The 12,519-nt window shown below is 39.0% G+C and overlaps 1 protein-coding gene across 5 annotated transcripts in view; it reads right to left on the bottom strand.

Annotated features, from left to right (window-relative positions):
• ARAP2 (ArfGAP with RhoGAP domain, ankyrin repeat and PH domain 2) overlaps positions 1–12,519 on the bottom strand; it is a 162,196-nt gene that overhangs the window by 46,728 nt on the left and 102,949 nt on the right. For all 5 annotated transcript variants that reach the window (XM_053672327.1, XM_053672326.1, XM_053672330.1 and 2 more), the window contains 2 exons: positions 9,952–10,115; positions 4,448–4,660 (listed from right to left, as the gene is read on the bottom strand). In XM_053672327.1, the coding sequence (XP_053528302.1) occupies positions 4,448–4,660; positions 9,952–10,115 (377 nt within the window). The remainder of the gene's footprint in view (positions 1–4,447; positions 4,661–9,951; positions 10,116–12,519) is intronic.

Raw genomic sequence — 12,519 nt, 5'->3', positions numbered from 1 at the left:
GAAACTGACTTAGAAGAAAACGAACCCTCTACCTTAGTCATGGGCAGAACTTGGTTAGTCACAGAGAAGAGGGCAAGAAAGAATTAACTTCTACTCTCCTAACCCCAGGAAGTCAAATACTCGGAGAAATGAGACACAGGAACCTCTCAAGTTCTAGTTCCCAGGAGAAGTGGAGTGGTGGTTTGGTCTAACCTACTAATTCACAGAGGAAATAAAAGACCTTTCTTCAAATAAACAACTTCTGCTGACTTTGTAACTCAAGGGGATTGCAGTTACACAGGGGTTGGCAAAAGCAGGTTTCTAGTTGTCCATCTGGGAAAAAAAACACATGCAGGTTATGATTATTACGACTGCTTTATTAACCTATAAGAATGTCACAATACAACTGTAAACCTACTTTTGCCCACCTCTGTACATTTTCTCTCAATCCCCAACTACTTTTGGAAACAAGACTTTTTCATTTTGGGTTTAGCCCCACCTATTCTATTCACAGAAAGCCAGCAGCACATTAATGATTCCTTAAAAGTAAAAGGTCGCATATAAAGGGCATGAGGATGCTTGGGGAAGTAAGAAACCCTGTGGCACATTTTTGAAATACACTTCTATTCAAAACTGCAACTGGTACCCCTTTTTTACCGATTTAGCCTGCACAGAGACCCATAAAAGTAAACAACGTCATATTGACATACCCACTCCGGTGAGTGAGTGGCTCTCTAAAGGCGAGAAGGGCAAACACCCGAATCACATTCAGAGATTATACTGGAAATAAACTAAGAATTAACTATTACCCTTTGCATAATCCAAACATTTACCCTCATGTCATGCAGTTTCTAACTGTAGAAGTGATTGTATCTATTCAATAAAAAGTAATTACTACCACTACACTTAAAACAAGTCATGTTTGTATAGCCTATTTTCACAAACATATAAAAACACAGTATGTGACATTTTCAAAATACTTAAGCAAATAAAAAGTAAAGTGTAAGATACACTTCAGGTCACGCGGAAAATATAATGAACTATTCAACTGGCCACAGCCGTAAGACAATTTAACGGTGTTCTCGGAAGAGAACATCTACCGTATAAACAGGTGCTACGTCACTGTGAGGCCCTCGTCCCTCACCTGCACAGGACCAGACAGAGCTCTCCTGTGAGGTCACCAGGAGAGTTCTGGCTTAGCCCTGTCAGACCTAACACAGGGTACTTCTGAAAGGTCAGGGTGAGAGCTATACTAGAATGGGTTTAAAAGCAAAGAGCTTTGAGGCTATTTGACTCCGTATTCAAAGCCTTCTTCAAGTCAATTCTCAAAGGATTCATGCCCAAGTGAGAGGTGAATACATTCCTCTTTAACACACACTACCGTTTCCCAACTGCCTCCTCCTGATAGAATGACGTTTGAGACATCTTTGTCACTGAGTTGGAAATTTTAGCAAAAGTGTATTTGTCATGGATTTTTGATGACTGATTTTAAAGCAAACTGTCTTTATGAAATAGATACTGTAACTTCATAAATTCCAATCAAATCTTTTTAAAACAAAAATGAGGGTGGCAAGAGATGTATCATCTAATTCCATATTTTACATCCCAGAAAATTATATGATCAACTCTTATTGTGATTTGTGGAAAATCGGGAAGGAAATAAAAGACTTCTGACTCAGGTAAATAGTGAAAAGCTTTTTGTTAATAACAATACTACTCTCTTCTGGCTGGCACTTCCTGATAAGCGGCATTCTTAGGATAACTGTTCAAAGTGTGGATGTTTTGTGACATCATTTTAAAATTAATCCCTTCGAATATCCTATTTGTTTTAGAATAAACAAGTTTTTCAAAGGAAAATACCATTTTCCAACAGAGGAATATTGTCAAATTTTAAGGTCGTTCCTTGCCCCCCAAAAAATCTTAAAATAGATTACATGTGCAAGAAAGAAATATATTAGTAAATTATAGCATAATTGCATAATAAAAAATAAAAACTGAAGAAGATGAAGGATGAAAAAACACTTTGAAAGCACTGAAAACATATAAAAAACATCTGTGATTTTTTTAAATATATTTTATTCATTATGCTATTACAGTTGTCCCATTTCCCCCCTTATTCCCTTCCACCTTATACTACCCTTCCCAACCACATCCAATTTTGTACCTACTATTTATTCTTCTTATTCCCTGTACCTTTTCCCCCATTGTCCACCCTCCCCAGCCTCTGATAACCCTGCATGTGATGTCCATTCCTGTGATTCTGTTCCTGTTCTAGTTGTTTGCTTAGTTTTTGCCTTCTTTTCAGGTTCGGTTGTTTATAGTTGTCAGTTTATTGTCATTTTATTGTTCATAGTTTTTGATCTTCTTCTTTTCCTTAGATAAATCCCTTTAACATTTCATATAATAAGGACTTGGTGATGATGAACTCCTTTATCTAGTCCTTATTTGGGAAGCACTTATCTGTCCTTCCAATCTAAATGATAGCTTTGTTGGATGGAGCAATCTTGGATGTAGGGGTCCTTGCCTTTCAGGACTTTGAATATTTCTTTCCAGCCCCTTCTTGCCTGCAACATTTCTTTTAAGAAATAATTGTATGGGAACTCCTTTGTAGGTAACTGTCTCCTTTTCTCTTGCTGCTTTTAAGATTCTCTCCTTCATTTTAATATTGTGTAATGCAATTATGATGTGCCTTGGTAGGTTGCTTCTTTGGGTCAACTTCTTTGAGACTCCCTGAGTTTCCTGGACTTCCTGGAAGTCTATTTCCTTTGGCAGATTAAGGAAATGCTCTTTCACTATTTTTTCAAATAAGTTTTCCATTTTTTGCTCTTCCTCTTCTTCTGGCACCCCCGTAATTCAGATATTAGAATGTTTAAAGTTGTCCTGGAGGTTCCTAAGCCTCTCCTCAATTTTTTGAATTATTTCTTCATTCTGTTCCAACTGAATGTTTATTTTTTCCCTCTGCTCCAAAGCATTGAGTCCTGATTTCCTTCCCTTTACTGTCAGTTACCTGTACATTTCTCTTCATTTCACTTTGCGTAGCCTTTGCTTTTTCCACCATTTTTCAACCATACACAGCCATTTTTGTGAGCATCCTGATTACCAGTGTTTTGAACTCTGCATCTGATAAGCTGGCTATCTCTTTGTCACTTAGTTCTATTTTTGGCACTTTGATCTGTTCTTTCATTAGGGATATATATATGTCTGTGTGTGTGTGTGTGTGTGTGTGTATGTATGTATGTATGTATTTTTTTGTCTCAGCACAGCTGTTACAATATAAGGGGCAGAGCCTTAGGTATTCACCAGGCAGGAGCAACCCCCATGGCTACACTGTGGTGCTGTATGTGGGGGAGGGGTCAGAGAGGGAACAATGCTGCTTGCTCAGCTCTCAGCCAGCTTTCAGTCACTGTCCCTGCTATGCATAAGCAAATCAGGCCCTTCTGGTGCTGATTCCTGGGTGGGTGGGCTTGTGTACATTCTAAGACTCTGTGGGTCTTTCCAAGGAACTCTCCTGTGAGCCTGGGAATTTCTTCTGCCACGGCAACCCCCATAGGTTTTTTTCAGCCATAGGTTTGAGCCTTTATTTCCCCACACTGGAACCTTGGGTTGCATGGTCTGTCTTGCTCCCCAGTTGTTCTTTCCAGTTTATCCACATGTAAATGTGGGACCACCAGTCCACCAGCTACCACCTCACCCACCACCTCACCATGAGTCCTCTCTGCCCCAGCTGCCCTTCTCTGCCCCTCCTTCCAGTCTGGATGAACATTTCTTCTTTAACTCCTTAGCTGTCGGACTTCCAAACAGTTCAATTTTTTGGCAACTCTGGCTGGTTTTTGTTCTTAAATTTGTTGATGTCCTTCTTTTGGTTGCAGGAGGAGGCACAATGTATCTACCTGTGCCTCCATCTTGGCCAGAAGTCAAAAGGAGAAAGGAGTTGTTTTAATTAATGGATATAAACACAGGTTTACTGAAGTCATTTTGGCCAAATTAGTCACTTAATAAACTACTTTTCTGGGGTCATTTCTTAAATATTCGTTAAACACAATCCGGGGGAAATAAAGAATAAAAACTTGTCATTATGCACTCCAAACAGGAAGAATAAATGATGGAGGGAGGCAAAAAGAGCCATGTAGGAAATGTCATAGGACTGACCTTGTAGTAAACCTTTTATTTTAATCTTAATGAGAAATTAATCGCATACGTGAACTTGACTATCACGCTTTCCAAGTTCAAACTGAGTAAGAACTAAGATAGCCACTGAAAAGCTAAGTATATATAACACTGCTTAGCAATTATTACTCTAAATTTCTTTTTAGATAAACAACAATTGATATTTACACAATTTCTCTTCTGAGCCATATGTATAGTTTCCCCTTCAATTACATTTTCAGATTATCGAAGAAGAGTTTTAAAAACCTAACTGTCCAATTTCAAGGCAAGCATTCGTGGCCGTTTACACTACGTGTATTACCTAAAGCAGAGACCCAGTACGGGTAGAGCTCCTTAGTCAGCAGTGCGTCGTCAATGTCAGCCAGAAACCTCTTCAACACGCCTGTCACGTCTTCCAGCTGGTGTTTTCCGGCCCTCAATTTGAAGCTTCTTGCGTCTTTTTTGAAGCTCTCCAGGAGTTCACTTATACGCAAAGAATCGCCATCCTTTTGATAGATATATTTGCACCCTAAACCTTTGTTAAAAAAAAAAAAAGGTTATATGAAAAAAAATCTAAAATCAAAATCTACTTCAGTATCTTAAAAATTGAACAAATGTTTGCACTGGGATGATGAGCAAAACAAAATTACTATCTAAGTGCTGATGTAATAAACATGTATGAGAGGGAAAGGCTTGCCCTTCTAATTTTAGTATTCACAGTGTAAACCTGATGAAATATTCCGTTCTCAGCTTTTAGCAAGACCCTGGTCAGCCCTTCCCCCCAGTCCTTCCCGTATCTTTTCCAATTGTCCTTTTACAGCAACTGCCCTGTCTTCACTGAGTGCCCTGGAATACAACCTTGCCTCCAGCTTCCCTGATAAAAGTGAGGCTCTCTCGTATACATTTCCTCAACCCCCTGCCCTCATATTTCCATATTAGTGTCTGTCCGTTCCCACCTTCACCTTCTAAATAGAGTTGCAACTCCTTTTTTTTTAAACAAAGTTATCAATTCATCAAGTGCCCATATAAAATGAGAGAAATAGCAGTGGTTAGGATAAGCAGGAGCGATGACGATGATGGCAACAAAATCGATGACACAAAAACAAACATCCTCCCTCGGTCCTCCCAGGTCTCTTCTCTTCCTTCCAAAACTGAGCCTAGTTTCCTGTATTTATTGTTTCTACCATCTCACATCCCTGTTAATTCTTTAACCACACATTCTGTGCCTAATTCCCACTCTATCAGGACAACCTTCATCAAGAATATCAATGATTACTATTTTCCAGATGCTACTCAGTTTTTATTTAATGAGAATCCTCTGCAGTGTTCGACACTCCACATGAGTCCCCATTAAAATGACTTTAGTCTCATGGTTTCCATGGCATCATGATGTCACACCATGCCTGCCTTCCTCAATGGCTCTTCTGCCAGTCTTCTATTTCTTTTGCTCATCTGGTCTACACTGGTGATTCCAAGCATCTAACCTCAATTCTCCTCACTCCCCACTCCCCCACAATGGTCTCTGGGTAAACCCACCCAACCTCAACAACTACTTACAAATATTGGGCTGGCCAAAAAGTCTGTTTAGTTTTTTTGTTTTTTTTCAATAAAGACACATTTTTCATTTTCACCAGAAACTTTACTGATCTGGATCTTTTGAGTGTGTTGGCTATCTCCCACTATTGGCTTCTAGTGTGTAGAGGCCAAGGATGTTACTGAACACCTTCCAATGCATAAGTTGGCCTCAAACCAAAGAATTACTTGGCCACAATGTCAATAGTACCAAGAAACTTCGAAAACCACTTTTGACACATTCGGTCAGTTGCAGCATCTTCTCCATACACTGTACACATCTTTGTGTGTGTGTGTGTGTGTGTGTGTGTGTGTGTGTGTGTGTGTGTGTTTCAGTTGTGGTTTTACCTTTCTTGCAATAAAAAAGCATAATATGCCAAAAATACTGTGTATCTTCTTCTACCTCCAGTATTAAAATGACTGCACAAAATTCACCAATTCTGATAGGTTTTTTAAATGCACACTGATATAACAGCTGTCACAATACAATCTAACAAAATTGTTTTAAATAAAGTTAAAGACAACTAAGCACTACTAGAGACATACTATGGGAAAAGCTAAATAAACATGACCTTTTTAGCCAACCCGTCACTTTTCCATCCAGGTTTTAAGATTTCGAGCACAGGTAAATACATTTTAATAGACATATACCATATACACATAAGAAATATCATATGCATACATGTAGACAAATCAAGATAACCTGAAAGAAATTAATTCCCCTACCCTGTTCACTACTTCACCTCCCAATCTCAACACGCTCTTTGCTTCCTTCCTGCATCTCAATACATGGCAGTGCCTTCCCCTCAGTCCTTTCCAAGTCAGCACTTTCCTTTTCACTTACTGCATAAAAAAAATACTATGTCACATAGATTTTTCCATCATCACTTCACTCTCACACTCCCCACTTTCCTGCATCCTACAGGCTGTTATTTTGTGCACTTGGTTCCTCCTCTGTTTTACAAGTCTCTGCCCCTATTGTGCACCATCCAGTCTGTCTCAACAGTGATGACAGTGTGATCCAAGACACAGGTCCACTGGTGTCATCGATATGCCTAAAAATCTGCATCCTACCCTCTCACTGCCAGCAAGACAAGTTTGAGGATTTAATTGCAATATGCAGACCCTACTTGAATTTTCCTTGTTCTCGTGGCTCTTTTGTCTATCCCTTCTCCCACACTAAGTTGTGGGCACATGTAACTACACAAAGTTCCCCGAACAGAGAATTTCCTGTTGTGGAGACAACGCCCCTTATGACTCTGCACATGGGCACACACAGCCTCCTCCTCTTCCTTCTAACTAGCTCCTCTTTTCTCTTAAGACTCGTGGTAGGCACTGCCACACCCATGAAGCCCTCCATGCCTGCTCTGGGTGAGAATTACCCTTACACACATGGAAGCCTGTACCAACCCCAGACCCTCTCTACCACAGAATTTTGTACACTTGGGATGTAACTATCCATCCACTTGTTTGTCTTTGACCCGCAAATCTGTGAAGTCCTATTGAAGGCAAGGGTATGCTTATGCACTGGAAACAGCAGTTACATAGTACCTAGAAGAACTCAGTACATATTCAGTAAATGATTACTTAATGAAAGAATAAGCAAATTCTAAAACAAATAATTGTGACTAAGTTTCTGAGGTCCTATGTTCCTAGTTGAATGAATTTCTAATAGCTGGCAATCAAGTAAGTTAAATTTTGTTTATAAAAATTAACTCCCCCCGTGAACTAACTACTGTAACTCATTTTAAAAACTAAAATTCTGCCCTGGCTGGTATGGCTCAGTGGACTGAGTGTCAGCCTGCAAACCAAAAGGTCACTGGTTCAACTCCCATTCAGGGCACATGCCTGGGTTGCAGGCCAGGTTCCCAGTAGAGGGTGTGCAAGGGACAACCACATATTGATTTTTCTCTCCCTTTCTCCTTCCCTTCTCCTCTATAAAAATAAACAAATAAAATATTTTAAATTATCTTGAAAATAATAAATTAAAATTAAAATTCTAAAAATTATACTGTGAACTTAGTCAAGTTCAACCACTGACATAATAAACACACAAAAAAACTGGCCATCAAATTTTAACCCAAAGGTCAGGAGGTTCAAAGTAAGCGTGACCTTAAAAGCTCTGAGATGACCGACTGCGTCCAATAATGACTGGACATTTTCTAGTAAGATTGGGGTTTTCCCCGTGTTCTGCTCATTAAAAAAAAATTAAAAAAAACTAAAGAGTCTTTCATTGGCTTTATTACTTTAATATGCAAGTTAATGTACCTTGTGTTAGATTACAAAATGGATATAATGTATGTAATTTAGTTCAAAACAATCTAATGCTTAATGATTTTAAATTCAAATAAACATCACAAAGTAAGTTCTGATTTCCCTGGAGAAAATTATTTGTATACACTAGAGCTACTCAAGTTATTTTAATCATTTTTTCAGCTTAAGAAAGACTCTCTGCCCTTATGAAACACATGAGGTGAAAACTTTCAATGAGGGTATGCTCTTTCTAAAACATGACGTGTGCGATTCATTCATACATGCGAAACACAAGTGCGCTAATACTGAGTAACTAATAAAATGAAGAGGATAACCTTCTTTCTCTCCCATTTTCAAATGAACAGATGAGTACCACTGCTAAGAGATACATCAACATACTAACATGGGAAGAAGCCTCATAGAGTGATATTCACATAATGGAATTAAATACATATTTACAGAAGATACATAACACAATAAATCTGAATATCAGTGATAACTATACTTGGGTATAGTTAGTCAAGTATACTTAAATAAGAAGTACTTAAAATAGCACTCTACTTGTAACCCAAGTAGAGTTACCCAAGTATACTTAAATAAGTACTTAAAATAGCACTCTTCTTAGAAGAAAATAAATTAATATACATGTATTATGAACTTCCAAAATTTTTCTTTGTAGCTTTTGCTATTTCTGATATTTTGTTACGTCGGTTTATTATCAGTTCTCATGCAGAAACATGTGACTCACGGACTCGTCTTTAACTCTGCTCCCCCTGCCTTATTTTCGGTACCGAGATCAGTGGCTGGCACACAACAGACACTCGATAAATATGTAATAAGCTAAGAGCACAATGTTTTACTGCCGTGAATCACAATGTTTCACCGATAATACTTTCTTTTTAAATGAAAATCACCCAAACACATTTCTAATTTAATTTTAGGAGAACAAAAACATTACTGCCCCTTCCAAAGTACCAATCTCTACATCTGTAATCTAACTCTGTGGCGTTTATCTACAGATTAAAAGGTAGATGCATTTTTATATTAAAAAATAGTTAAGAAATGTCTACCCTCCAAAGTATCAAAGAAATCTGTAACAGAAAGAAGAAATTAGAATTCATAGTAAGTTGAAAATAAACATGAAGAATAAAAGCATCTTTTTGTACTTTTCTGGCATATTTAAGACACTACCATTGAATATTAAAATGAGTCCTGGCTGCTGTAGCTCAGTGGATTGAGTGCTGGCCTGTGAACCAAAGGGTCACTGGTTTGATTCCCAGTCAGGGTACACACCTTGGTTGCAGGCCAGGTCCCTAGTAGGGAGCATGCGAGAGGCAACCACACACTGATGTTTCTCTCCCTCTTCCTCCTTCCCTTCCCCTCTGTCTAAAACTAAATGAATAAAATCTTTAAAAAAAAGAATACTAAAATGAGGCTGGACCATGGGTCTCAAGATTTTTTTTTATCTGCACACTATTCAAAAAAGGTACAAGTAAGTCAGAACTATATTACAATCAAAACCATGACTCTTAATATAAACATAAGACCAATAGCATGGTAAGTAAAATAAATACATACACACTTGTATACATGCTGAAAAAAGTAAATTCCTGTACACACTGCCCCACAGTGTAGCACTTCCGATACCACGTCCAGGCAGCACACTGTGTTCCCCTAACTTCACTGCAGGCTTGTGACATCTGCAAAACAGTCTTTAAACTATTTTTACATACATTTTACAATACGGATCCTTTCAGTGTGCTATGTAAATTTTTATGCATGTAAAGGAAGAAGAAAATGGTAAAACTTATATAATTTGAATGAGCTTTACTGGGAGATGGAATGGCATTTAGTGATTACATTTTTATTTTTGTTTTTTTATTTTTTGAAGTGACTACAAATATAAAAGCCTCTAATTCGGTCCGATGGAGGTACCACTTAAAAACAGTGAGAATGATACTGTGAGTTCCGGGGGTTGAATAAAACCTCTGTGATCCTTACCATACTGTGTAACGAATGCTATACAGCTGTTCACGATAATGGGCACGTCGTTTTTGCTGAGCTGCTGATCCTGTAAAGCGTCACCATCTGTACCTGCTGCTTTCTCGATTGCAGTATGCCAGACTGTGAAATCCAACTTGGTGTGCCCGTGGATGTATAATGTCCTGTAAAGTTTAAAAGCATTTCAAATTATAATTTTGCTTAAAATAAAAAAGAATTCTTACTTCTAGACAAATGATCCTTAAACCCATACACTTGTGATCTTGTCTTATCCATGCGAAGAAAAACCCTCCATCTGCCATCAGCCTCCACGCAAAGCGCTCTCTGCCCTGCGCAGGCAGTCAACATCTCTCCCTTGAGCAGAGGAAGCTCTCTAACTTTGGGGTCTCACCTCCTTTCACACCTCAGCCCATTGTTCTCTTTCTGAGTACATGAGCTGAAACTGTTCTGGTAAGAATCACCAAGGATTTCTACTGGGTTTATGTGCCTGTACTTTTCAAAATTTCAGAACTGCCGATGATTTCATTTCTTATAGAAAAGACGGAGAGAGAGAAATTTCACCCAATTTGGCTTTTTAGCACAATTCTTTCTGCCTTTCCTCCTACCTTTCTTTTCTAAGCTCGCTTACTTTTCCACAAATGGAGGTGGAACCTCAGTGAGCTCATGTGAACTCCAAGGCCTCTGCAGGGATGTGTCCTCCAGGACAGTGGGTTTGGCCCCCTGTCTATAAATCAGTCACTCCCAAATCCCAATCTCCCGGCTACGATTTTGTTTTACAAACCAGATTTCCACGTAATCAAAAAACAAAAGTATGACACGGCTAAGACAGCAGGCAATTTGATCACTTCCAGAACTCAAATTTCAGTTCTGCACTTATTTCCTCTGTGACCTGGGAGAGGTTTCCAAACCCCTTTGGGCCTCAGGTTCATCACCGGCAAAATGAGGCTAATAAAAACACCTATCTTGACACTGGATATATGTTAATATGAATAACTAAGTAATAAACCATAATATTAAGTTGCATTAATTTTTGGACACCTTCAACGCAATGTGCCACAAGCATCTGAAAGCTTTCTGCCTCCTCCTACCAAACTAGTTCTACAGTTTTCCACTTACCCCACCCAAAATTTAGGATTAATTATAAATTAGCTTCCCCTACCCCCACCTCATCACTGCCCCACGAATTCAGTCACAAACTGCGGTTGGTTCCAGGTCCCTGCCATATCCGCTTTGCCTCCTCTTTGTTCCAGCATCAGCTTATTTCAGGTCCTTATTGCTCCTCGAAGTCTTAAAACCCCTCCACACAGAACACCCTTCCTGATCCTCCACTCCTCTAATCCCTCCTCTGTGGGGATGCCGGAAGGATCTTTTCCAAATGCAAAACTAAAGACAACACTTCTTTTTTTTTAAATTATATTTTATTGATTGTGTTATTACAGTTGTCCTGACTTTTTTCCCCTTTGCCCCCCTCCACTCAGCAACCCCCACTCAGGTAATATTCTCACCATTTTTCGTGTCTGTGGGTCATGCATGTAAGTTCTTTGGCCACTCCCTTTCCTATACTACATCCCCATGGCTATTCTGTAATGACTAATTTGTACTTCTTAATCCTGCCACCACCTCTTCACCCTTTTTTTCTACACCCACCCTCCTATCTGTTTATCTTTAATCTTCTGCATTTTAATTATGATGTGTCCTGGAGTGGGCCTCTTTGCATCTATCTCGTTTGGAACTCTCTGTGCTTCCTGGACTTGGGTGTCTACTTTCTTCACTAATGTAGGGAAGTTTTCTTTCATTAGTTTTTTAAAAATTATTGTTCAAGTACAGTTTTCTGTCTTTTATTCCCATTCCAACCTACCCCCCCAGTGCTACCCACCTCCCTCCCACTTCCACCCCCCTTAGTTGGTGCCCATGTGTCCTTTACACTTGTTCCTGTAAATCCTTCCCCTCTTTCCCCTGAAATTCCCTCCCCTGTCCCCTCTGGTCACTGTCCCCTTGTTCTCTATTTCAGTGTGTTTGTTTTTATTTTGCTTGCTTGTTTGTTTCATTGTTTAGCTTCCTGTTAAAGGTGAGATCATATGGTATTTGTCTTTCAACACCTGGCTTATTTCACTCAGCATAATGCTTTCCAGTTCCATCCATGTTGTTGAAAGGGTGGTAGTTCCTTCTTTCTCTCTGCTGCATAGAATTCCATTGTGTATATGTACCATAATTTTTTGATCCATTCATTTCCTGACAGGCACCTAGGTTGCTTCCAACTCTTGGCTATTGTAAATTGTGCTGTTATGAATATTGGGGTGCATAGGTTGTTTTGGATTGGTGTTTTAGGGTTCTTAGGATATAATCCCAGCAGTGGAATTGCTGGGTCAAAAGGCAGGTCGATTTTTATTTTTTTGAGAAAATTCCATACTGTGTTCCACAGTGGTTGTACCAGTCCGCAATCCCACCAACAATGGATTAGAGCCAGCATCATCCCAATCCCCAAACCAGATAAAGATACAACAAAGAAAGAAAACTTCAGGCCAATATCACTGATGAACATAGACACTAAAATCCTCAACAAAATAC

The sequence above is a fragment of the Artibeus jamaicensis genome, unplaced genomic scaffold (assembly GCF_021234435.1).
Source record: "Artibeus jamaicensis isolate MK-2021 breed Jamaican fruit bat unplaced genomic scaffold, CSHL_Jam_final contig_76, whole genome shotgun sequence".
Classification (NCBI taxonomy): domain Eukaryota; kingdom Metazoa; phylum Chordata; class Mammalia; order Chiroptera; family Phyllostomidae; genus Artibeus; species Artibeus jamaicensis.
The sequence above is the reverse complement of the archived record's forward strand: the minus strand, read 5'-3'. Positions and strand labels throughout refer to the sequence as shown.